Source organism: Mesocricetus auratus, unplaced genomic scaffold, assembly GCF_017639785.1.
Source record: "Mesocricetus auratus isolate SY011 unplaced genomic scaffold, BCM_Maur_2.0 Super-Scaffold_15014, whole genome shotgun sequence".
NCBI lineage: Eukaryota > Metazoa > Chordata > Mammalia > Rodentia > Cricetidae > Mesocricetus > Mesocricetus auratus.
The window spans coordinates 6,853,717-6,880,557 of NW_024429186.1; the positions used below are offsets into that span (position 1 = coordinate 6,853,717).

General features: G+C 58.8%; 1 protein-coding gene across 1 annotated transcript; it reads right to left on the reverse strand.

The window, feature by feature from the left end:
* Positions 1–26,570, reverse strand: Inf2 (inverted formin 2). The gene is given in 24 exon segments (XM_040742369.1): positions 1–654; positions 2,549–2,605; positions 3,119–3,739; positions 4,263–4,424; positions 4,587–4,689; positions 4,882–5,046; positions 5,410–5,530; positions 6,241–6,311; positions 6,639–6,746; positions 6,850–6,920; positions 7,764–7,864; positions 8,254–8,339; positions 8,511–8,613; positions 8,994–9,055; positions 9,147–9,292; positions 10,230–10,455; positions 10,458–11,020; positions 11,181–11,322; positions 12,108–12,249; positions 13,095–13,128; positions 13,445–13,604; positions 13,680–13,795; positions 14,797–15,196; positions 26,422–26,570. Coding segments are annotated over 22 exon segments (3,750 nt in total). The 5' UTR covers positions 15,188–15,196; positions 26,422–26,570; the 3' UTR covers positions 1–654; position 2,549.
* Positions 26,571–26,841: the final 271 nt, after the last annotated feature.

The following is a 26,841-nucleotide window of genomic DNA, read 5'->3' on the forward strand; positions in this document are numbered from 1 at the left end:
GACAAGCTTGCTCTTTATTGGTTAAAATCCCTGCTGGGCTCCAGACCTGGGAGTGGGGACAGAGGGACTGAGCAGGGGCAGTCTGTTCCTCTCTGGGCAGACACTGAGAGACGGCAGCTGCTGTGGTCACCAGCCATTATTCATCTTTTTTTGTTCCCTGGGGCCTCCCAGCCATGCCCGACCCACAGCACTGTCACCAGGCCTCCCCCAGGCCCTCACTATCCCCAACTCAGCCACAGCAGAATAAAGAAGCATAAACCAGTACTCAGCTAAAAAAAAAAGTCAACCGAGCCATGGAGGCAGGCTGGGAAAGTTGCAGCCCGATGCAGGTGTTTGCAACCCATCTCCCTAGAGTCAGGCAGGAGGCTCCTCCCACCCCTGTGGTGCATGCGATAGGGGGTGGGTACAGGTTTGCAAAGCAGATTGTGAGGTTATGAGTGTGCAGGTGGTCCAGGGTGATGCCGGGCCGGGCCAGGTCCTAGCATCAACGGCCAAGGCTCCCAAGGCTCCTGGCTGGGTAAGGCACAGAGTTTCAGTTTCTCAGGGGCCCAGTCCCAGCCTGGCCCCGGAGAGCCTCTCCAGACAGCACGTGGAGCCCGATGCTGTGCTGAGCCTTCTCGGGCACTCACTTAGCTTTGGGTCTGGACCTGAGGCCTGTGGGGAAGGAAGTGACAGGGTTAGGAGCAGCCTTTCTCAGGAAGCTGCAGGTGTGGAACACAGGCTCTCATCGCCACTGCCAAGGCTAGGATGTGCATCCGGGTCAACTCCGGCCCCAGGTTCTTCTCTAGAGCAGCAGAGTACATCCGAGTGGATGGAGCCGAGGTGACACCAGCAGGCTGCTTCTGCAGAGGCTGTCCCAGCCGGGCTTGGTGCCTGAGCTTGATTCCGTCTGCAGTGGGGTCCATGGGGTCTACTTCTCACATCTCAGACAAAAACCTACTGTCTGTCCTCAATAACCCGCCCTTGGTCCTTCCTGCTTTTCTCTCTGGCTGGGTGCTGGCCAGGGAGGGCCATGGGCTGGCAGCCACGCACTTGAACTGACCCCCAGCCTGCCCCTGTAGGAACCAACACTCTCTGTGCTGCCTAAAAATCCTGCTTTTCAGCTGGGCGGTGGTGGCGCACGCCTTTAATCCCAGCACTCGGGAGGCAGAGGCAGGTGGATCTCTGTGAGTTCGAGGCCGGGCTGGTCCGACAGCCTCCAAAACAATACAGAGAAACCCTGTCTCGTAAAAACCAAAAACAAAAAGAAATCCTGCTTTTCCACCAGTGGCGGGTGGGGTTCCATACTCCCCCCCCTGGAGCCTGGAGTTTGAGAATCTGCTCAAGAAAATGAGTGGAGCATTCAAATGAGGGAGTCTGTCAAGACTTTGCCCAGGACATCCACAGGGAATGGGGAAATGAACCACCAAGCAAGGCAAGGGTGTACCCAAGTCTGGTTTGGCTACAACATTGGCGTTCAGCATGGAGAGGCTGCCGATCCGGGGACACAGGAGCCGTCTCCACCAAAATGCATTACCTAATGGGGCAGCCCATACGCGGGGTTAACACCACTCAAAAAGTAAAGGAAGGACACTGTGCAGGCTGAGAACCAAGAGTAAAGGAGATCTGACCTTCCTATGGGTCTTGCCTACAATGAGCCAACAGACCTCATCCTTGGACCTCAACCCTGAGACTTCAGCCCAGTGGCCGGCGGGTTCAAAGCGCCAGGCGGACCCAGGGTCCCTGAGCATGTCCAGAAGGGCTGGGGAGATGTTCAGCTTGGATGCACGGCTCACGATGGGGCCTTCCTCCATCCACGAGGAGCACAGCCCAAGCTGGTCCAACAGCATCCCTAACCTCTTGGGCCGTATCTTGCCGTGAGTGGGGTCCAGAGACCCATATGGCACATGCATCAAGACCTGGCATCTAAACTGATCCCTTTCTGCTCTTGGCTACGTGGGGGGGAGTGGGGCAGGCACTTTGGCCTCTGGTAGCATCTGCACTTGAGACATCCATTTCCTTACAGTCCCTTTGAGCATGTGCGTGGCCTTAGTCTGGACGATAGGAGAGCTAGTCTTGGGAGGACTGGCCCCATGCAGAGGGATGGTATCTTCCGGGGAGTTGGGTTAGTAAAGCTGCAGTTACCATGACCCTGGTAGGGCTGGGGCGTGGACAGGAACAACCTCAGTCTGTCCTGCAGGACCAAGAAACAGGCATCCCCAAAGATCCCGCACTGTATCCACAAAGGCCTGGCCTCCCACCCCCTACAGGGAGCCCAGCTTGTCTTTATCTACCCCTCCTTGGAAGCCCATCTAGAGTCCAGCTCTGAGGTTGTGTCCAGCTAGGGGAGAGAAGACCCTGGGCAGGCAAGGCTTGGCAGCGGGGCCTTCTCCAACAAGACAGGGCAGGAACAGCAAAGGGCCCACCACCAGGAGCCAAGGTTGGGGTTTGCTGATACACCCAGAGGGCTGGAGAGAAGCTAGGTTAGTGCCCAGGGGGGCAGGCAGCAGGCTGAGGCCCCAGAACCCGCTGTCACCATTAGTCAACACGAGCCAGGCTGTGTACGTACCTCACTGGATCACACACAGCCTTTTTGTTTTATTATCATCAGAATCAGGGGCACACTCTGCTTTCAAATAAAAGAAACACACTTATCAGCTTATCACAGGTGGGCAGCCCTCAACTCAGGGGTGGCAGGATCTGTGGGAGCCAATCTAGCCACGCCAACACTCTTGGTCAGGGGCAAAGACAGACTGCCAGACCGAAGTCCCGATGCTCCGGTCACATGGACAAAGGCAGCTGCACGAGGGGACTTAGCGCCAGACCACCCTGCAGCAGCAAGCGCAAAGGGCCACCCTGCTCCACTCCCTGCAGAAGGGGTGCGAAGGCAGGAGTTGGCAGGTGAGGGTGATGCTGGCAGTGGCCCCCAAAGCTGCCCTGTGTGTGAAGTGCCCTGTCCCTCTGAATCACCCTCTCTCCTGGACGCCGGCTGAGCCTGTAGTACCCGCAGGGATAGGGGAGGGACCAGCTGGATGGCAGGGAGAGGTCCCGGGCCCTGTCGTGGGACAATCGGTTCTAACCGCAGGCCCAGACCCAGATGTCTCCCAGCCTTGCTCACCACAGCCCTCCTCCCAGTTACCTTCTTGGTTCCTTGAGGGACGTTTCTTCCTTCGCTTGCTCGTCCCCTTTGAGACCCGGCCTCGGACCCTGGGGAGGGTGCCAGACCCTGAGGAATCTGTCACTGCATCCTCAGAAAAGGACCTGTCCAGGGACGTGTCAAGTGCAGACTCTGGAGCTGTGTCGTCCTGGTCCTCATCCTCTCCAGGGCCTGTGCAGGGGAGGCGGGTACTGTGGCCGTGCTCAGCTGTACCCTCTCTTGTGCTGTCAGCCTTGGCTTGGTGGACACCCCACAAGGCTTCAGGGTCCATAGCATCGTGGTGTGAGCTCTCGACTCCAGGAGGCTTATCGCCAGAGAACTCGAGGGGCTTCAGGGCCTGATCATCTCCCAGAGTCACTGGCCAGACCCCCTCAGAGGGCTGAGCATTCAGGGTATCTTCAGGGACAAGGAAGTCGCTGGCATCCACATACCAGGAGGAACGCCTCTCCAGGGCTGGGGGACCACCTTCCTCCTTGGAGGGCTGGGGGCTGGGGGTTATAGCGTCCACAAGGTCCCAGTCCTGTAGCTTGCCAGCTGCTGCAGTGTCCAAGCTTGGCTCTGGGGCAGGACGGTTTGCGCCTTGTGTAGCATTGCTGGCGGCTGCTGTGGATGGAGAGATCCGTCAGCGAGGTGCCAAGAGCCGGGTTCTTAGGCACTCTGGTCCCGCCCCTGGAAGTGACCCTGACCCCGAGCCTTCCTAACTACTCCAAACTTCAGTCTCAGGAACCCTCTGGCACCAAGGCAGGGCAGTATCTTCAGTCTCGCCATACATGGGAGCCCTGGGGATACCCAATGAGCCATAAAAAACCACTCATTTCCAAAAGGTTCGCCTGTCTTAACACCTCAGGTACCCTGAACTCAGGTGTGTCCATCAGTGGACCACCAACTCCCACATCTCCTGGCTACCCAAAGGCTATACAGGCAATGTCCAAGAGAGGACACACACACACACACACACACACACACACACACACACACACACACACACACACACACTGCCCTTAGTGTCTCCAGGGCGGTATGTGTAGGGTTCCTAAAGGGCCTCAGGTCCCAGAAGGCTCCCTGGAGGCAAGCATTGGTAAGTGGCAGGAGGGAATGGGAAGGAGGTCACAGATTTGTGTCTCACCGGGCTCTGTGGCCTTTGGAGGGTCTGTTGGAGCCACTCTGCTGCCTGCTTCCATGTCCCCTCGGCCCCGGGCTGTCTTCCGTAGCTGGAAGCCCTTCCTGATGTCGGCCAGCAGGGCATCGATGACACACACCTCTTCTTGTTTCCCGGGCCCCTTTCTGACTGCAGGGTCACAGGCTTCAGATAGCAGCTCGGAGACCCCAGGCCACCCCCAGAGACCCCTAGGAGAGCTGGTGAGGCACCACAAGGCTTGGGAGAGGAAGGAGAGCAGCCCCGCCTGGACCCCAGGGCTTGCGACTGTTCCCACCTGCCCCCAAGACCCACCTGGCTTCCCGTCCTCGCCCCTCGGCCTCCGGGCCTCCTCCTCTGCCAGCTGCTGTTTTCTCCTCTCTGCCTTCGCCATCTGCTCCTTCCGGTCCTTGTTCTCCTGCTCAGGTAGACAGGAGCCCCGCCCCGCAACTCAGTAACCCACAGCGGGAATACCAAGGGACAAGCAGGGTGGGGCTCACAGCTGTACCTATCCACAGCTGGAAACAGAGGGGGGCGAATTCCGCCTGGCTCGGCTGGGAACCCCACTCTGGTCTCAGGCATCACCTAACGCCCCCTGAGCCCACCACACCTTCAGGGCACGGGTGAAGAGTTCTCGGAAGGTCTTCATGGTGCTGAACGTGTCCTCTAAAGAGAGCTGCTGGGGGTCTTCGCACAGGTAGTCGGCCAACTCCAGCTTCTTCTGCTCAATGGCCTCAAACACCTTGTCCAGTGCTCGCGAGGCCTCAATGCTGGCCTGGGGACATAAGGCCCAGTCACCACCCAGGGAGCCAGGGGAGCATGCCGGTAATGCTCGAGGCACAGGGCCCATGGGCAGAGCTCTCCATGTAGAGTAGGGCCTGTGGCATGCTGGATGTACCTGGGAGCCTTGGCCTAGGGCCACGGAGTCCATACCCTACAGGAAACTCTAGAGCAGAAACCAGAGAAACTGCTCTGCCGACTCAGGCTGTCTTGTCCCCTTTGGCCTGTGCTCACCGCGGAGCTGCTCACCCACCTCCCGCCTCTACATGGTCCTGGACACCCCAGGGTCTGTGCTCCTCCCTGGACTGGACTGGGAAGCCTCTCCTGCCAGCCACGGGACCCCCACTGGCCAGCTTACCTGGAGGCGCTCAGCATACTGCTTTTGCACCTCAGGGATTGAGGCAGACACCTTCCGCTCTATTTCCAGAAGCTTCTTCAAGTTGCCACTGGCCTCTGAGCGGATGATCTCCAAGTTGATCCTGAAAGGCACCGAGGGGCAGGATGGGCGAGATACGTCACGCCATCAGCTGACAACCAGTCCCAATGGCTCCTGACTGCACAGCCCCTGAGACTGTATTAGTGCTCTTCACACACCCCACAGCCAACCCCGGGGCCATCACAGCTTACACAGCGCTGGCCCCTGGAGCCAGTCAATCCTGAAGGTGCCTGTTCTGGTGACACTCAAACCAGCCAGCCCTGTCAGGCCACTGGCCCCTCATTGTAGAGCAGGGCTTGTGCCGGGCTGGGCACACCTGGGGACCGTAGCCCAGCTGTGGGGCCCACTGCCATTCTTGTCTGATTGGCCCTAAGGCCCAGCGGCTGCTGAAACTAAATCTCCCAGGGCAATGCATCATGGGAGCACAGACTCTGGAGCTGGTGTCCCTCTGCTGGGTGGTGAGACTCCCGGATGGTGACGCCGCTTCCCTGAGCCTCGGTTTCCCCGTCTGAACCATGAGGTGGCATGACCTAGCTAACGCTGCCGCGGAGGTTCACTTTGCAGAGAGGCTGTGTCAGACTGCCACCCCCGTCCCTTCTAGCCTTCACCTGAGTCACACAGTCATAGCTGACACGCGGTCCTGTCCCAAGGTGAAAGTCACCATTCTTTGGGGTGGGGAATCAGGCCCTGCATCCAGGAGGATCAGAGGTCGGAGCCTAGCTGCTAAGGCGTTAGGCTGGCAGAAACACTCACCCTGCAGCTTGAGAGGGTGGTTCCAGGTCCCGTGACAGCTGTAGGAGGTCTGGGTGGCTTTTCTCCACTTCCTGTAACACAATGTGCCCAGTAAGAGCCTGCTGACCCCTCTGGGCCTTTGGATATCACCCCGTACAATCACGGGTAGAGCCTCCTGCAGCCCTCTGACCCTCCCGGGTCTCTAAAATCCCGCCATGGCCTGTGGTCTTTTAGCATTTTTGTTTCCAGAGGTAGGTTAGAGTAGAGGGCCTGTCCCAGTGGGGGCGTGGAGGTGGTGGGTAAGGCCTGCCGGGGACGGGCAGTGTTGTGGTTCAGTCTCTAGAATAACAGGCCTAAGGCCATAGTAGGGGGTGGCAAGAGTAGGGGGCACCCCACCCGAAAGGTTCCCCAGAGGTCACCTCCAGCACATGGTGTAGCAGTGTCACACGACTCTGCTGGGACTTGGTCTCCGTGAGCTTCAGCAATGTGCTAATCTTGAAACCGTCTGCATCTCCTGTGTGGCTGCCCTGTGGGGGACAGGGGTGAGTCCCCCGACTCCCAGGGTGTGGGCTGAGTCCCTCCACTCCCCGGTTGTGGTGGGAGGTGGGCCGCAGGACAGCTCCGACTTACATAGTTGAGGAAATTCCCAATCTTGAGGATCAGCTGGCAGAAGACAGGCAGCCGTTGGCTGGTGAGCAGGCCTGCGATGGATGGGCAGGGTTGAAGGAGGCCCGAAGCCTCCTCGGACCCCAGGGTGTGGCTGCTTCCTTTGCTTCTTGACCCCAGGCCCATCACAGCCCCAGAAAGGACAGAAGGCAGGGGCCACATGGGACAACGATCTCCTTTATCAATAGGTGCAGGGACTCTGGAAATACTTTCTGTGATGACCACATTTGCTGACCCCTCAACTCTAGCAGGTGCATGGCCATTACGTGTCCTTTGGGGGAGGACTCTGGAACGCCAGAGGAGCCCCTTCCAATCTGTGGCCACCCTAGCTCTCAGGTCCCTGTCCCTTGGGTTGCAGGGAGGACACAGACACTCCTGGCTCAGTGGCTGAGATGGCAGCAGGCATGTACCATGCTGTGTGCCTGAGAGCTGTCCTTGGGCCACTGAAGCCCATCTGTGTCCCTGACCTGGTGGCCAAGCAGGTCTCTGTCATTCTTCATTCACAGAAGGGGTACGTACACTTGCAAATGTATGTATGTATGTATGTATGTATGTATGTATGTATGTATGTATATATATATGTATATATATGCACTCCCGTGTTTCTGTGCGCGTGTGAGTGACCGTATATGAATATATCTGCATGCATGCTATACCTGTGGGTATGGACTCTGTATCCTCACTCACGTGTGCCACGAGTGAGTGCACAGGCATGTGTATGTGTGTCACGTGGAAACGGCAGAGGTGACCACGGGTTTTGCTGGAGAAAGTCAACCCTTCACCAGCTCTCAGCGGCCATCACGACACGGCTAATAGCAGGGGCTGACACGTGGCAGGCCTGTCCCTCCCAGCCCCGCAGGCTTCTGGGCCCCACTCACTCTGGCAGGCGGTGAGTACCAGCTGGGCCTTGGGCCGCACCATGTCCAGGACGATGGCCGTACCCTCACACAGCAGCATGCACTCCACCCGCAGCTGGTAGCTGGTGCAGCAGAGCAGGGGGTTAGGGCCTGGAGGCTCCACCATGCTTGCCATTGGGAGCATGCTCTGCCCTTGGTGGGTGGGCTGAGGGAGGGGTCCCCATGGCCTGGCCTGGGAACATGCACATTTCTAGGAACGTGCACATTTCTAGGCCTATCCCCAGGACAGAAGTAAGGCCTAGGAAACTGGGTGGCAGCCTAGGAGGCCTGGAGCATCTCAGGAAGACTCTGGCCTCAGAGGCCACCTCTGCTTTCTGAGAGGGGACAAGGAACACGGTGGCATTTAGATGCCGGACTAAGAGGATGCCTTCCTGACCCCTTCCTCCTCGCCCAAGCTTGGCTCCTGCTCTCCCCACCTATCCTGTCAGGACCCCGAGGCTGCCTTGCTCACCAGGGAATGTCCAGGAGCAGGATGTAGAACTGGTCAGCACTGGCCAGCTTGGCTCGCTCCTCAGTGAACGCCCGCAGGTTCTCAATCTGCATGGTGCCACATGTGGGGACCAGTTGTCGGCCCGCTCAACTGCCTGCCCACTCCAGCTCCCCATGAGGCTCCACGGTGGCTCGCGGCCAGCGTGGTTCTCCACGGGGGCGACGTGGGTCAGGATCTTGCTGTCCCCGCTTCTTTGGCCGATCTGGGCCCCGGCTCACCTCATGCTTTTCTGGAAGGAGTTTTAGGAGCTGTTTGAGAACCTCCACATCAAACTTGGTTGTGTCTCCAGCCCGGATCATGGTGGTGACTTCTTCGTTGGAGCTGGAGAGGGTGAAGACGGGTCAAGGAGCATGCTTTCCCTTCTCCCCTCGTCCCCTGCCACGCTGAGAGATGGCAGTGGCCGATGGGCATCCACGGAGCTCATGGACGGGGTTCCTAGGTAAGGGTTTAGGAACTGGGAGGCAGGGTCTAGTCTCCCTTGACGTCGTCACAGCTTGCCTATGACCTAGGATCTACCTCGGTGATTTTCGGGGCCTCACTTTGCTGTGGCTGTTACCCACTGTCTCCTGCCCTGAGGCTGGAGCGTGCATGGACCTGGTCAGCCTGCAGAGGGCACTGCTGGGCATACCTGGAAGGCTCCGGGCAGAGCAGGCGGCTTGCCTGGGGCTGAATTTGGCAGCAACATTATGTCCCTCACTCACCATTTAAATTGCTTCAGAAAGATGTTGAGGTTCAGGCTCTTTTTGGAGTCCAGAAAGGTGACCTAGAAAACCCACCTTTAGCCGGCATCTGCGGGGTGGGCAGAGCAGGCCATTCCCCCGCGGAGATGGGTGAGGTTCTGCCACTGTGCTTACCTCTTTGGGTTCCTTCCTGGTGGGGGCAGCAGAGGGCTCCTTGGGCTTAGCCGTGGGAAAGGAGAAGAGCTGTTCAATGCTGGAGAAGTCAGGTTCCACCACCTCTGTGCAGGGGCTGCTCAGCGTTGCCCACATGGAGTTGCGCTCTATAAGGGAGGGAGGGGCAAGGTATTCCGCTGAAAGCCATCCTTAATGTGGGCCTGCGGGTCCAAAGGCAGGTGTGCCGAGGTTCCGGGGGCTGAACAGGAGCCTAGAGCCCAGCCTGGGTTGAGTATCTGATGGAGGAAGCCTCCATGCTGTTGTGCACGCGTGTGAGCGCACACATCCATGCTGGTCTCTCGCTGATGCCCTCGCCTGAGCATCAGCACCTAACACCTAGGGCCCCACACCGAGAGCCTAGAGGAGGGCAGGCGGGGCCTTCGGCAGAAGACACCTAGGACTCCCAGGGCTCTGAGGCGGCTTTTAGACCTATGTAAGACACATAAGGTCTGGGGCTGGAGAGATGGCTCAGAGTTAAGAGCACTGGCTGCTCTTCCAGCAGTCCTGAGTTCTATTCCCAGCAACCTCTTGGTGGCTCACAACCATCTATAATGAGATCTGCTTGTGTGCAGGCTGAACACTGTATAAATAGTAAATAAATAAATCTTATATATATACACACACATATACACACATATACATATACACACACATATATATACACAAACACACACACATATATACACACATATATACACAGACACATACACACATACACATACATATGACATACATATATGTACACACATACATACACACACAGATACACATATACACACAGACAGACACACACAGACACACACGCACACACACATACACATACAGACACACAGACACACACACACACACAGACACACACACACACACACAGACACACACACACACACACACACACACACACACACACACACACACACACACACACACGCCCCGCACACAGGGACACAGGCTGGCTGTCCTGACCGAGGGTGGCCGCAGGAATGGTGGGATGGCCAGCGCGCACCCGCCCTCCCAGAGGCTGGCCTGGAACAAGGAAGGGCTCACCTCGTGCCACATTGGATGGCAGCTTCTGCCAGTTTAGCTTCTTCATACGCAGTGTGGGTGGATTCACCCTACGGTGACTGGGGACCCAGTCGGAGCCCAGGCCGCGGTCCTTCTTAGCTACAATGACCTCCTCCACGTCACCCACCGTGGAGGGGACAGAGAAACCGGGCAGGGGAGGAGGTGGGGGCAGGATCCCACCTGTTCCAGGTAGTGGGGGAGGGGGAGGGGGAGAGGTGAGCATCCCATGCCAGGGAGCGGGGGTGGGGGTGGGGGCAGGGTCCTCCAGGAGTCAGACAGGGGTGGAGGTGGCGGAGGTGCTGGGGGAGACACGGCCTTTGAGCCTGGCAGGGGAGGTGGGGGTGGGGGCAGAGGAGGAGATGTGGTCCTTGAGCCTGGCAAGGGGGGTGGCAAGGGTGGGGGCGGAGGGGGTGGGGGGGGAGCCACGGCCCCTTGGCCTGGCAGAGGAGGTGGGGGTGGGGGGAGCACAGGGGTGGAGCTGCAGAGAGGAGGGGTGGGTAGAGGTGAGGCTGCCTGTCGAAGGGCTGCTGGCTGTGGAGCTGTGTCACCGCTGGCACTGTGGGAGCTGCCCACACAGGGGCGGGCAGAAGCCGCTGCTGGCTGCTGGCCTTCCCCCTTAGCCGTGGGGGCGGCAGCGCTTCGGGAGGAGCTGTCCCGATTCTGGCCTAGGTTGGCCTGGACACTCTTGTGGGCCTTGTCCAGGGGGCTTGGCCGGGGCCGCCCTTTGATGGACAGCAGTCGCTCAACTACCTCCTCCAGCGTGCGAGCCTGGGCTGCAGGGAGAAGTGGGCAGGGTCGAGGGGGAGGGCCAGAGACGGAAACAAGGAAAAGGGAGACCACAGCCTCCCCACACAGCCTCCCCACAGCCAAAGACCTCAGGGTCTTCCCACCAGCCTGCGCCCCGTGAGCGCCTCGCCCCTCCCAGCTTCTCACCGTCACTCGCCAGGAGCACGGCACGGTTCACCAAGTTCTCCAGGGCCTCCCAGAGCAGCTGGCCCGAGCGGCCAGCAGGCTCCAGGTGCATGAGACCCTGCAGTACCGACAGCAGCTGGGCTGATGCAGGGGAGCAGCTCACCTGAATTAACCAAAACAAACGGGCAGGTGGCTATCCCCTCCCTTGGGCAGCTGAGACCCTCCAGCCCGTGTGCCGGAGGCACCCTGGCCTCCAGCCCCTTCATCTCACTAAAGCCCTGGCAACGAGTGACTGGGAGGCAGAGCTCTTTGTGTTACTGGTGGCGTTGAGGATCGATCGCCCAAATGCTATGAGATGTCAAATGGTACCCCTCGTTTCTACCTATGCCATCACCCTCAGATGAGAGCTGTTGCATTCCATGGCTGAGACTGGGGGGCACGTAAGCTCAGCCCCTGACCCCTCACCTGGCCCTGATGCTCTCTGACACTGGGGATCATGTAAACTCAGACCCCGACCCCTCACCTGGCCCTGAAGCTCCCTGAGACGGGGGGGTCATGTAAGCTCAGCCCCTGACCCCTCACCTGGCCCTGAAGCTCCCTGAGACGGGGGGTCATGTAAGCTCAGCCCCCGACCCCTCACCTGGCCCTGAAACTCCCTGAGACGGGGGGTCATGTAAGCTCAGCCCCCGACCCCTCACCTGGCCCTGAAGCTCTCTGAAGCCCCCAGTACTGACTACCTAGCTGAGGCGCGGGAAGGCACAGCCTGGGACCTCTGGGAGCCTGTCCTGCATCACAGCCCCATTCCCAGGACACCACAGCCTCACCTCTACCCACCCCACCTCTCTCCGGCTCCACCCCTGTGCTCCCGCCACCCCACCCCCTCTGCCTTACGACCCCAGCTCTGTTTCTGGCCATCCTGGGGCCGACCCAGCAGAGGCCCCGCCCCACCTTGTGGAACAGGGAGGCAAAGACTTCCTGGTGACTGTTCATGTTGACGCCATCGCAGACACGCTGCAGCTCCTCCTCATCCTCCGCTTTGGCCTCTTCGAAGGCTTCCAGCTGGATCAGCAGATCAGCGTCCTCTAGATCTCTAGGGGATGAGGACAACCCGGTGAGCGGCTGTCCCGCTGGACCCGGGCTGCGCGCAGCTGCCAACGCCACCCCCCTGAGCACACTGGGCAGCATCCGTACCCAGGCCAGCGTGCTGCAGACAGCCATCGGCACCGCAGCGAGGGTTGCTGCCTGAGTGGCAATCAGTGGGTCTGCGCCTCCCCCCCTGCCGGGCTGCCCAGGGGTCACCTGGGCATGTCCAGGGATGGGGTAGGGCAGATCTTCATGACAAGTACAGGGTTTAAAAGAAGTCAAGATCACACCTGAGGCCACCATGGAACACTAGAGGGGAGGGGCTGAGGAACTGAGTCAAGTCAAGAGTGTGTGCTGGGACCAGGTGCTGCCGTCACCTCCGCTTGGCCAGTAGCTGACCCCCCCTCACTGCCCAGCGCTTTGTGCCGGGCTGGCTCCACAGCAGGGAGTCTGTAAGGCTCCTTGCTGACTTCTTGGAGGTAAAGAGCCCCCCCCCCCGGGCGGGGTCTGTCCTGACTAGTCGGGACCAGGGCTCTCAACTGGATGGGCTCCCTTTGGAGACGCTGCCAGGGTCGGCAGCCAAACTCTGGGCCGTGTTACCCCTGAGCTTCATCGGAAGGAGAGCAACTGTCAGCGGAAGTTGGTTCTACACCACAGGGACCCCACGCCATGCATCTGAACCCCGAATTAACGTGGCGACCTCGCTCCTATGGGCAGTGTCTGAGGCCCAGGTCCACTCCTGGAAGAAACCTCTCAGCTCCCTCTGGAGACTCTGCATGGGCCAGGCGGCTGGAACCCCGAGGAAGGACTCGGGAGGGGCAGCTGGAAGAAGCAGCCTCAGCTGGGACTCACCGTAGCCGGGTCAGAGTAGCCAGCAGCTGTAGCCCTGGGAGGGATGGATGGATGGGGTCAGAAAGTCCAGAAACCACCTTGGGCCTCTCCCTGCCCCCTGTATCTCCCCTCTCCCTCCTGTAAGACCATCAGCCTGAGGGAGCAGAGCTGGAGTTGGGGGCGGGCCGCCTATCTGCCCCGCTACCCGGCCGGCTATCAGACAGAACCTGAGGTGCTCCCCTGCCGTAGGAGCAGGTGGTGGTGCGAGGCAGCCAGACCCTGGATCCTAGGGGGCGTGGCATAGGCTGGGCTGGCCCAGCAGGCACTTGGAAGGTCTTGGAGATGCCTGGGCAGCCGGTGAGGGCACTTACCGATAAACTCACTCCGCAGCTGGGCACGGGTACGGAGATCCTCGGGACCCAGAATGATGGCGTTGATCACGCTGAGTAGGGTAACCACGTAGGGCACGTTGTCACTGTCCGAGAGCTCGTTCATGATGACACTGAATCGGTACTGCTGGCTGCACACCGTCTGTAGGTTGGGCAGGGTTAGGATGCGCTCCGGCAGGAGATGCTGTGATGCTGGCCCGGGTTCCCCCCCACTCACCTTGTAATGGTCCAGGGCGTCTAGTGTCAGGGCGTGGCCTTCGGGTGAATAGATGCACAGAGCAGCCAGGAGCTCGAACACCTGCTTCTTGACCATCACATTGGATGTATCCAGGGCTGTGGAGGGGTCAGGAACGTGTCAGCAGGCCACTGTCCTGCCTCCCCCGTCAGTCTTTAACAGACCTGTGATCTGAATCCAGGGCTGGCGCCTAGGATGCCAACTCCGGGCCCAGGCTTTGCCACATGGATCTGTCTCGGCACCCCGGATTTGTCTCTTGGGCCACAGACAGGCCCTTTCAGGGAAGGGAAGGGCTTGAGGGCAAGGGAGGGTACATGGAGTCTACAGAGCCTGGCTCAGCCCAGCCCAGCCCCTGCAGCTGGCTCCAGGCTGAGTGTTTTCCAAACCTGACAGCAATTGCATCCCTGACAGCTTGGATGCCTCCTTATCCCTGTGAGCCCATGCCTTCTCCATCCTGAGCTAGGGAAGTTTTGGGGAGTTTCCTCATCTGGCTGTGCTAAGAATAGCCACAAAGGACTTGATGGAGGGGTACAATCAAGTCCAGGCTGGGGGGGAGGGACAGACTACAATTGGTGTGGGTCCCGGGCTAGACATATGTGGCAGCCTCTGGTTTCCCTGCTCACACAGACACCATCTCCCTAGTCACTGCTCCACAGACAGTCTTAGAGCCCCCGTGGGACCTAGTGCCTTCCACTGAGGGACATACAGAGACACCGCAATAAGCCAGAAGGTAAAGCTGGCCTTTGAGGTATTCAAAGGCAGAAGCAGGAGGCGTGGCTGGGGTGGTCAGCTAGGCATAGAGGGAAGCCTGGGGGACCAGGTAAGGTGCTAAAATGCAGAGGGCGACATCCTTAGCAGGTGTGGGCCAGGCCTGTACGGGTCTGTGGCTGCGCTATTATGGGGGCTTGGAGCCAGGCAGTGTATGTGCGATCAGTTCTGTGTACCAGGCCTGGAGGTCCGAGGGTAGAGCCAGCACACGGCTGGTGGCCTGGATGGGGGGGAGTGGTCTCCACCTTCCTCACCTGAGGGCTCAGCTTTCCCTGATGAGGCCCCCGCCCCCCCCCCGCCCCGCCCTCACACACAAGGACCCACAGCTCACCCTGGGAGAGCTGGCGCACATAACCCTGGTTGCTGAGGATGTACTCGATGCCCTGCTTCGAGTTCATGACCGCGCGCACGCAGCTGATGCAGGTGAGCTGCAGCAGGGCATCTGCAATGCGGGCCACACCGCGTCCTGACAGCCGCGCCAGAGCCTCCAGCAGCAGGTCCAGGCCGCTCTGCTCCAGGAACTGCACCATCCAGAGGCCATCGCTGCTCTCCAGGCGCTTCCGCAGGCCCGAGTAGTTGACCACCGAGGGCATCTGCAGCAGCCGGATGCACAGCTCAGGCTCCGCGCTCTCCAGGTTGGCCTCCGTGGGGTCTGATTCCTGCGGCCCCAGTTTCTCCTTCAGTGCCGCCCACTTGCGCTGGGCGCCTTCCTTCACAGACATCTTGTTGAGCTGCACGAACAGACAAGGGCAAGGCCATCAGCCTGACCAGGGGATAGAAAAGGCCCACAGATTAAGAGGTCAGAGGCCAGCTTGGCCATAGGTGACTCGTGGAGGCACTGGTTGCTGCCTCCGTTTCTCTTTTGGGTTTCTGGCTGTAGGCCAACGATGGAAAGTTGGGGCAGGTACTTTGCTTTTTTTTGTGACAGGGTTTCTCTGTGGCTTTGAAGCCTGTCCTAGAACTTTCTCTGTAGACCAGGCTGGCCTGGAACTCACAGAGATCCACCTGTCTCTGACTCTCGAGTGCCAGGATTAGAAGCGTGCACCGCCACCGCCCGGCCTGGGCCAGGTACTTTGTTCCTGACCCTGCTTAAGGCTCTTCATGCTCCATTTGGGGTGAATAGCAGACAGGAAAGTCCTACCATGTGTGCCAAGACCCTAAGGCGCAGCGAGAGGCGGCGGTTCCATTAGAGACCGGTGCCTAGGTATGGAGCTTGTCCTATCCTGACAAGCCCCGGTGCAGCCAGGAGAGCCTGGGGGGAGAAGCGGGCAGCCATGCTGGGGGAACGCTATGACATCCTGGTCATGATGCAACAAAAACAGCATCTCCGAGGCTCCCTTATCTGGCTCCAGGCGCTTCCCACTGCCCACAGCCTGGGGGTGGGGAGGGTGGGGTGGGAGGAGGGGCGGGTCACGGGAGCAGGCTGAGGACACACTGTGTGATGTGATGCCCAGGGTTTAACGGAGTGGGTGGCGGCTTCCCCTGGTCTCGGTTTGCCTTCGGGAGGGTGCACCCGGGGAGAAAGCGAGTCCCTCGAGCAACAACAGGCCTAACTCCAACTTAGGAAATGGCCCCCAAGTCGGGGGAGGGGGGGGGCCGCAAGTCAGGCCTGAAACGTTCTCCGAATCATGCCTTTCCTCAAAGCGTAACTGCAGACAGACAAACTGCTCTCTTCCTGCCTCCTCCATCCGTGCAATCCTCCCCGGGGCCATCTCCCAGGTCCACTGGCTGTAACACTGCCCCATCACAGCCCCTGGGGACAGCTTCAAAGGTCAGGGGAATCCCAGGCCCTCCTGCAACCATGTATGGCTGGGATCTTATATTTAGCATCTGAGAAAGGCGGCATCATGGAGCCGTGGGAGGAAAATACCGAGGGAAAGGACTTGGGACAAGCATCCCACAGGTCCAGTTCTGCGCTCCCCACTGGTCTCAGGACAGGCATTTTACCTGCTGAACAGGTGAAGGGTTATAGGCAGCACTCAGGGAGGCTGGTGCTGTGGCCACACCCACACTGACTGGACCCCTGCAAGTGACCCTGGAACCCATTGAAAGCTGGGAGGCCAGTCCACTTTGTATCGGGTTTTCCCCAGCTGTCAGGGAAGCGGAGGCCTCGGGATGAAGAGGTACCCCGAGACCATCGCTTGAGTGGAGCGAGCGTTCAGGCTCTTTGCCAATGTGGTTCTGGGTCCCAGGTGTCCGTTGCCCGCACCCGAGGCCCTACTGCCCTGGGTGGAAGCTACGGAGAGCATTGCCCGCCCAGCAGTGATGACAGAGCCCCTGCCTGGCTCCCCGTTCTCTGCCCGCTCAAATGCTGGAGGCCGGTAGGTCCCCCCTCTCACAAGCAGCCTGGACCTGCTGTGGGTTTTAATTAGCCTGTTTGAGTCTCAGTTTCCTCCCCTGCCTGTGGGTAAGAGGGATGTCCAGGGAGATCAGCCTGGGTTCTGCGCTGCGCCTCACTGTGTGGGAACCCCGGGCCCTACCCTTAATCTCCGCTTTCACCGAGTCCTGGGCCCTTTTCTCCGTTCATCCATCTACTCACCCAGATGCGCAAGACTTTCCGGCCGCCTCTGCCTACCCATGCGGGGCCCTGCCTCCAGCTTTGCATCCCTGACGCCAGCTGCTGGCCTGAACTCGGTCTCCCTTGGGAAGCGTAATATCCCTGAAGTACGTCTTGGTGGTAGGTGTGGGAGCTTCACCACAGCACGGAACCGGCTGATGGGCCTCTGTGCACTCCCCAGCTTCTGTGCTGCCCAAAAAGGTGTCCAGAACTGGCCTCCCCACCCCCACCCCTGCCTCTATTGGCCAGAGGCCCTGTCCCCTTGGCACAGGCTGCATGGCCGGAGTATGAACTCACCCAGACCTGGCCTGTGGCATCCAGAGATTTCTGGCCAGGAGCCCCAGACTTTCATGCTGAACTCACCCAATCTTTCTGGGAAAATCGGATCACCAGAGTCACTGCTCCCCAGGCCTGAGGCCTCCAGACACAAAGGTCAGGGCACGGTACCTGCTTGCCTCACAACTGCCCCTCTGATACTGCCGGGTCCTCCAGGCCTGTGTGAACTCTGTCCAAGCACTCTGGACTCACTCCCTGACAGGATCCTCCCTGCATCTGTGGAGTGGGCCCTGGATTCGTGCTCTCTGTCCTGGGCAACTTGTGGGGTGGGGGTGGGGTAAGGAGGCTCTGCTCCCAAAGCCCTAGTGATGACTGCCCACCTGGGAGAGCCAGTCTGGCTGGAAACCAGGATGCCAAAGTGAGGGCCACCTTCCCTCCTTTGGGGTATCTGTCAGGCCTCCTGCCTCTCCGCAGGATGACACTGAGTATGAACAGGTGACGGTGGCCTAGGCCTGAAACAGCATCCTGCAACAGCATCCGGGCACTCCACAGTCTAGCAGCATTGGCCAGGAAGGCCAACAGCTGGGACCTGATTAATGACTGACAGCCCTCATTACCTGTGCCCATGTTTCCAACTCAGGGCCAATCAGAGAATCAGGGCAAATCTAAGCAACTGGATGTCCCATTTCTGGCTGGCCTCCATGAAGCATCCTGGGCCTTCCTCCCCGATCCTGCACCCTCCTGTGGAGATTTTAAACCTCTCCGTCTCTCTCCTGCCTGCTTTCAAACTTGTGACAAACAGCTGTGGTCAACCCCTTTACTACTGCAGTCTCTGCCTGCCACGGGGGACCCGGGGAACAGTACCCAGGAAAGTACTGGTGCCAAGCGAGGTTGGGGCAGAGCCTCATCGTGCTTATTATCTGTGTGTCTCAGGGAAATTCACTCTCCTGAGCTCTCTCTTTCGTCTGCAAAGCGGGCTGGTTGCAGTGTGACCCACACAGAATTAGAGCCAGCGATCCGAGTGGAGCTGGAATGCGTGTAGCTGGTTTTGTTTTGTTTTGCTTTGTGACAGGGCCTCATGTCCTCTTGGGTGGCCCCTAACTTATTATATAGCCGAGACTGCCCCTCAAACTCCTGACCTCTCACCCATGCCTCTGAAGTGCTGGGATTCTCCGTGTGCCTCCATGGCTGGCACGAAGCTGTTCTAATGGCATCTGCGGATGCCACTTCCAGCTCTGTCTGGGGCAAAGTGTCCAACTCTGACCTGGTGGAGACTCAGAGGGGCTGGATACCCTGACTTTGCCCAGGGTATGGGGATGGCCCAGCACGGGGACACTCTCAGGAGTCTTCCCCAGTCAGCTTCTGAGGGTGGAAGGATCAGCTTTGCAGCCCAAGCTTTGGCAGATGGGGACCAGGACATGGAGACTGTCCCATCTGCCTACCCAGTTCACTCGGCACTAATGGGACTGCAGTGGGCAGGGCCTTTGCACATAAAATCCCCAGAGCCAGGGGCTCAGGGTAGCTTGTCCTTTACCCATGTGTTTTTATTGCTGTTTTTCTTTTAAAAGTAGGGTATCACTATGTAGTCCTGGCTGGCCTGTGGTTGGCTACACAGTCCAGGCTAGCACTGAACTCACAGAGTACTGGGATTAAAGGCACGTACTACCATGCTTATACCTGGTTCTTTTTTTTTAATAATTTATCTTTATTTTATGTGCGTTGGTGTTTTGCCTGTACGCATGTCTGTGTGAAGATGCTGGATCCCCTGGAACTGGAGTTACAATTGTGAGCTGCCATGTGGGTGCTGGGGAATTGAACCCGGGTCCTCAGGAAGAGCAACCAGTGCTCTTAACCTCTGAGCCACCTTTCCAGCCTGCACACATGGTTAAGAGTTACCTTTCTGCAGGCACAGGCCAGATCTTCCACTTATAGACTACTTCCCTCAGGGTCTATGGTGACCAGCCTAGATCTGAGCACTGACAGGACTCCCAGAAAGGAGAGGATCAGGGCCCGCGGGCCTCAGGGTCACCGCCTGGGAGGAGGCTCTCAGTAAGAGTTGGCTGCCTCCTCCACGAGCTCTAGACCGCCCTGGCATGGAGCTGCCCGCAACTCCATCCCACATGCCTGGGCAGCTACTCTGACTCATGGAACTCCAGAGGCTTCCGCCCCTGCCTGCTAATCTGACGTGAGCTGAGTGGGTGTGGAGGACCAACTCCACTTACCCAGCATGCCATGCAAACAGAGAAACCAAGGCAAGAGACAGCAGCATGAAATCCTGCATGGGTCCCCTAGCACCCAAAATTGTGGTGGTGTCCCAACACATTAGAGAATCTGAGTGAGTCACACGACCCCACATTCTCAGCTTCCTCATTGCTACATCCAGGAAAACATGGGCTACAGTTCCTGGAGCCAGGAGGCCTGGCAGCCAGCTACACTGGCCCTTGAGAGAGTTCAGGAATCCCTTGAGGAGCAGCAGGCCAGGCTTTGCACCTAAGCCCTGGGGAGGTAGGTGCTGCCATCTGCACCCAACCCCTGCAGGGACTGTCAGCTGTAGGGAGCTGCTGGGCCAATGCAGAGGTAAGTGGTTAGGTCAGGCACAGGCCAGGTAGGGGACCCCTTGAGGGGCTGCTGCCTAGGACCCTGCCAGCACCAAAATAAGGCCTGGGGTGTTTCTGGGCCCAGAGCCAGAGGGGGTGGGGTGGGGGTGGGGATGGGTGAAACACAAAGGACTGAGCTTGTCTTCCATGGGTGGGAGTGAGAAAGAGCAGAAGCGGGATTCCGGAACTGGGTGGCAGGGGCTGCCACGCTGTATTTTTAGCTTTTCCCAGATTTTCCACTGCTTGACAAACGCTTGGTTTTACAGAAGTGCACGTATTCCTGGTTGCTTTCTGTGGGCTCAGGGACAGCCCCTGTCCTACCCTGACCCCGTTACCTTCTCTCCTGACCAGCCTCAGTTCAAAGCAGGTAGGTCATCTTCCTGCCAGACTGTGAGCCCCTCAGGGGACCTCAGCTGGCCTAGGCTCAACTCAGGTTAAGACAGCCTATATGCACAGCGGACCTCAAGGAAGCAAAAGGATTAATCCATCACTGTCCTCAAGAAACAAAAGATTTAATCCGTTCGCTATCCCCAGGAAGCAAAAAACTTAACCTATCCACCATCCCCAGGAAGCCAAAGAATTAACCCACCCACCGTCCCTGTGCCCACAGACACGGGGTGCATAAGGCCGGGTGAAATGGCTGCCCAAGCAGCAGCCCAGCCCACTTCCACTTGTCACCATGGCTCAGGATGGGTGTGAAAGGAGAGTGAGGGTCCCTAGGGGCCACCGTAGTATGTGGCGCAGGATACAGGGTCCCAGGGAGGGGGTGTACATGAAGGAGCTCTTGGCACTGTCAGGGAAAGAGCCCACAGGTCTGTGGAACTTCAGTTGGAGTTAACACTTGGGCTGTCACCAAGACACCTGCCTGGCAAGAGAAACAGTAAACAGGATGCCTGCTCGGGCTAGGGGACACCCCTCAGCCCCTGCTCCCTCTGAGAAAGGTGTGCGTGGGGAGGCCGGTGCTGGGGTCCTGTGGGCAGGCTGGGGTGGTCTCGGAGTGTCCTCCTCCTCCTCTCCTGGAGGTTTCGCCCAGGCAAGGTGGAGACAGGAAGGGTGGAGGCGCCCACGCCAGGAAGCTGTTTTCACTTCCACCCGCTCGGGATGATGTGGGGACTCTAGCTACCCTAGACTTGCAATGTCACCAGAGAGGCCCCTTTCTTAGCCTGTCTCCCCAGCTGCGCTAAGCACAGGACAGCCCGGCCCCCTCTGACATTCTTGGCGTTTTGGGGCTGTGGAGAGGCACAGGGGAACGACGACCCTGGTGGCCATCTGTGAGGGCACTTTCCTCCTGTGGCCAAGCCCCTCAGTGGACGGGAGAGGTATGAGGTATGCGGATCTGGGCTTCCGGGTCTGCCAGGCTCCGCAGGTAGGAAGGCAGGGCTACAGCTGTGGCCTTATGTGCTACAGACCTGAGCTCCTAACCACAACTTCCCTCCATCTGCGGGGCTGCATTCAGGAGTTTGTGGCCATGGGGACCTCAGGCTCACCCTAGAATCCATCTACTTGGGTTCTCCGACTCCAAAATCAGATGTACTTGGAAAGCCCTCCTCCAACAGGCCTGGTGTGCTCTCTGGTCCCTCGGATGTTTTTGGCAAGGCCTCTCCCAACCTGGGAGGACAGACTTCTCTGGGGATTTACGTGGCAAGTGTTGTGTGCTGCTCAGCCCTCAGAGAGCTGGGCCTCAGCCTGCCCATGACCAGGATGGGAGAGCCGTCCTGTCCACCCACATGCCACATCGAAGTCTCCGCCCTCTGCCAGTGTCCAGCTCCAGGCTCCCCTCACAGGGGCATGAAGAACTCCCTGGAAATGGGAGAGGGGCAGCACTTGTGTCCTCTAGCTCGGCCAGGGGCAGTAGGCAGGGCTCGCGGAGAAGACAAGGCTGCCTCCAAGTGAGGAGGGCTTCACCTCCGGCCTGCTGGTTCCCTGGCCAACCCAATGGACTTCCTGTTTCTGTCTTCGTACGATGACAAGCGCATCACCACCGCACCATGGTTACTTGGTTGTCAGAAAAAAAAAAATGCCACTTTTACTGTTACTACCGCACAGGGTCAGCTCGGCCCCCAGTCTCTGTCAGCTTAACTTAGTGCCCCAGTCTCCAGGGCTCCTGCTTACATTCCTCAGCCACCTGGCCCCAGGGAGGCTGTCAGGCCCAACCGGGCGAGCGAGATCCTCAGCCGAGGTGCAATGTTTTGCTCACAGCACTGGCTGGGAAACGAGGACACCAGGGCTCCTGCAGGAGCCAGCCCACTCTGGGCTTGGGTTTTCTTATTTGTCCAGTGGCCAGGATGGAGCTCTGGACACTCAGCATGGATTGGATGACCCAGCACTGTCCGTACGACAGCTGTCAGACCTGCAAGCATCACATCTCTAATGCTTATCCTTCACTCTTTTCAGAGACCCCCCACCTCCCTGCAACATCCAGGGTCCAGCCCCACTCCTGTCTACATGTCCGCAGCCTAGGCCCTCTGCGTAGGTGTCCCAGAGAGAGAGAGAGAGACAGAGACAGAGACAGAGAGAGACAGAGACAGAGACAGAGAGACAGATAGAGAGACAGAGACACAGAGAGACACACAGAGAGAGACAGAGACAGAGAGAGACAGAGACAGAGACAGGGAGACAGAGAGACAGAGACAGAGAGAGACAGAGAGACAGATAGAGAGACAGAGACACAGAGACACAGAGAGAGACAGAGAGAGACAGAGACAGGGAGACAGAGAGACAGAGACAGAGAGAGAGACACACAGAGAGAATTGTTCTCAAACCACTCGTGCCTGTACATGAAGTGGGGCAGAGACGGGCGTGGGACAGCAGCGCCCTCCTCCTAGCCTGGGCCAGGCTGGGAACAGATGTCTACCTCCCTGCTGTGGGTACAGCAGCAGGAGAGCTGTGCCTGGGGCAGGAATGAGGACACAGGGATGATGAGGGAGTGAGTCTTCACGTGGAGACCACAGCCCAGGGTTTCAGGGGGCCTGGAACAGCAGGCGAGGAGGTCGAGTCAGATATGCCAGTTTGTTTTACAAAGTTTGGAGGCATCCAGGTGGCTTCCAGGCCACACCCACCACCGGCAAGGGCCAACATTCCTCTCAGTGCTGGTGGAGACTATGAGAGACAGTCCTGGCTCGGGGTCCTGGGCTAGCCTCTGCTTACCACCGGTTGGGAATGCTGGGGTGTGTGTCCCTCCTGACTCACTAGGCCCTGGGCTGGTCTAGTGCTTGCCTTTGATGTTGGCTCCGTTCCTTCATGTGAGTTTTCCATGGGCCTCCCATCCACTACGAGCCTCACACCCAGACCCCAATGAGCCCGAACTCTGTCAGCACGGGCCACACACGCTGGTGAGGCTGAGCCCATGTAGATCTGGGATGCTCTGACCAAGTCTAGCTCTGCAAACAGGCAGAATGCTGGGACGGCATAGGCAGGGGCTGGTACTCTGACTCTGCCAAGGCCTCTGCAGGGGACCAGCCTGCTCTCCTCAAGCCCATTAACCCTCCCAGGAGTCCATAAGCAACAGAAGTGAGCCAGAGGCAGGAGACTGGCCGAGGTTACCTGGCCTCTTCTCTGGACTCTCCCATTCCCTCCTCTGTCCTATGTCTGCTTCGAATAGAAAGGACAGGAACACAGCCGTGGCCATCCTGTCCTCAAATAGTGGTGAAGGGTCCTGGGCTGCAGTGTACACCCTCTGCCCTGATTGGTTTGTAGCCAAGTTGACACAAGCCTGAGTTATCTTGGAAGAGGAACCTCAATGGAGAAAAAATGTCCCCATCAGATCGCCTGCAGCCATGTCTACAGGGCACCTTCTTGACTAGTGATTGATGTGGGCAGGGCCCAGCCCACACAGGGTGGTACCATCCCTGGGCAGATGGTCCTGGGTACCCTGAGGAAGCAGGCTGAGCAAGCCATGAAGGGCAAGGCAGTAAGCAGCTCTCCTCCTGGCTTCTGCCTCAGCTCCTGCCTTGAGTTCCGTCAGTGACGGAACGTGACCTGAGAGTTGTAAGATGGAATAAACCCTTTCTTCCTTGCTGGTTTTTGGTCATAGTGTTTTATCACAGCAATAGGAACCCTAAGTATGACACCACCCCTTAGCCACACCCTACTCCACCTACCAGTGCCCATGAACCAAGGTCCCAGGAGTCTGGGCAGCAGGTTCTATGACAGTCACTGTGGGAAAGGGAGGGTAGAGGGTGACCCAGCAGGGGCTACCTGACCAGGACAAGGCTATCTGACTCTCTGGGCTGCAGCGCCCAGTCCCCAGATGCTCCCCTGTGGTGGGTACTTGCTCATGTAAGTCGGGCTACCAGGGGGAAGACTGCATATTAGGGCCCCATCCTCAGAACTCCATAATAATGGATAGGGAGGTAAGAGGGCTTTGCGTGGCATATCCCGGGGTACCACCTCCCGGGTGGGTGGGTGGGGCGACGTGGGTACAATGAATTGATGCCTATAGCGCAGGCATCCTAAGTGCCTCTTGTCAGAATAGACAGTAGCTCGCACACTCTGCAAACGGAGTGAGAGCCAACGGGCCAGATGGGTCCCGTCAGCCCTTGGCTTGTCTGCTCTTAGCACACAGACCTGCTCACAGACTGTGAGAAATAAGGAAAGCAGGGCGTGAGGCCAGTGCTTGAGGGATCACGGAGGGGGTCCCAGCAGAGAGAGCCTGATAAACCCCTGCCCTGTTCCTAATGTAATCACACTTTAGGAAAGGGGCACCCAGGAGCAGCTGGCGCGTCCCCTACCCGGTTCCTATACAGCTGGGGTGACATGCTGGGTGCCAGGCAGGTGGGTAGCTCTGAACAGATCCTACTTTGGCTCAAGGCCCAGGATGTCTCAACAAGACTTTCTTCACTGAGATCAGGCTACCAGGGTGAAGGCTACAGAAGAGGGCCCTGTCTCACAGCTCCAGGGGCAGGGAGTCCTTCCTCCCTGTCCACACCAGATGCTCTGCAGTCCATTTCTCTTATGGCCCCAGGGGCAGCCCCGTGGACTCTGACTCTGAAGCTCACTCCAGAAAGAGGCCAGCGTGCCTTCTCTAACAGGAACTTGCTGTGTGCAAGTCTGAGGTAGGTGAGTCAGAAACTCTCCTTCAGACCACGGGATCCGACCCACTAGCACCCTGGCAGAGCCCAGGGATTCAGATTACTCCAGGGAACGCCACCATCCCTGCCCAGATTGGGCCAGCAGCAGCCTGCCTGCACCCACAGGTGGCACCTGCACCCACCATCCAGCCACTCCCCTGCCTCCCCCAACAGCTTTCACGAGCCTGAAAACTTTTCCCTCTGTAGCAAGTGCACTTTGGTAGAAGGTGAACGAGTCTATTTAAGGTAGGTGCTTTCAGGGACCCAGCACAGGGAGACATGTGCAATTAGCTCCGACAGCCATCAGCACCCCCACAAAGTGAGGGGCCTCACCTGAAGGTTGACTCGTTGCTGTTCGGGAGCAGAGCCCTTTCTCGGGTAGGGTGGTGGAGGGTGGTCCTCCCTGGTAGTGCTGGGCTGGAGCCAGATGCGTAGGGAAGAGGTAGGAGGGTAGAACCGGGCAGGGTCAACTCCACCTGGCCGTAGGAGGACCCTGCTAGGTCAACTTGAACAGCCGCCCCCGAGCCAACGGGAGAAGTCTCAGTCCCTAGCCTTGGAACAAACACCCCCTTTTTTTTTGCTACACGTGTCTGCTCCTCAAACGCCCCCTGCCCTGGGTGACACCCTGCAGAGATCTAGACGGTTGCTCACGTCTGAGCCACTCTCCTCACCCCTCAAGTACAGGTGGAGAAACTGAGGCCGAGAGAAGGCAAATGCCACAGGAGGACTACTGAGAAGGGACTTCCCGACTCTGGCTTCAGCGCGGGTGTGCAGGTTTTGGTGTGGATGCACTGACCTGGGGGGGGGGCCCAGACAGGATCAGGGCCATTTTTGCCACTGACTCCCAGTGTGCCCAACCTGCCACTGTGTGACAAGGGGCCCTGGGTGGTTAGAGGCCTGGACAGACAGTTCCATACATCCCTCGCCACCCCACGGTCCTCTGGGGAGTCCGCCAAGGCACAGCTGGGGAGTCACTCAGTTTTCCTATTAAAATCACCTTCATCCCCAGCACCCTTGCCCTGGATGGGGGTTGGCAGATGCTGCTACAAGAAACAGAGCTGTGTCACTCCCTTAGGTCGGCCAGTGGGGTGCAAGGGCCTGCGCTATTTCACTGCTGGGCATTTTTAGAGGCTAGCATCGAGGCGGGGCTGCAAGTCGCACTGTGCTGCCCGAGAAGCTAACCTCCAGTTGAAGTTTATTTTCTCAACTGTGGCTGATTCATGGTCAGGATGTGGTAGCCGCAAGGTGGGGGAACTCCTCCAATCAGACCCTGGGCAAACACCAGGCAGACAGTGAGCAGCGTCCCCATCTCAGCCCGTAGTTTAGGGAGGGATTCTTGGCTACCTTGGTGCACACGCGGCAGCCAGGAGCCCTCTCCTCAATCCCAACCTACCCCTCACCGCCCCCAGACTCAGTTTCCCTCTGAGTCCCAGACTAGCCCAAAGCCTCAGACTTACCGGGTGGGGGGGCACAGCGAGAGATGATGCAGAGGATTCTCGGTGGCGGCGCCGGAACGTCTGAGGCTGCGGGCGGCTGCCCCGCGGCTCCTTTCCGCACGGTCTAACCGCGCTCGCGGGCCGGGCGGGGCTGGAGGGAGGAAGGGGAGGTGCGGCCCCGCCCGGCGGCGGCCACGTGGGGGGCGGTGCTGCCTGGGGCGGGGCGGGTGGGGTCTCCTAGGAGGCCCTGCCCAGCAGGGTTTAGCTTTTCTGCAGGGGGCGGAGAGATGGGAAGAAGTGGGACATTCCAGAACTGGGCTGGGGTGGCTCCTTTGCCTCTGATCTCACTGTCAGTTCCCGCCTAGGCTCCCTAGCACGTTCCTGGTCTGTCTCCTACGCTGGCCGCTTCTGGTCCCACTCTGCCTCCTACACGGGAGCCCT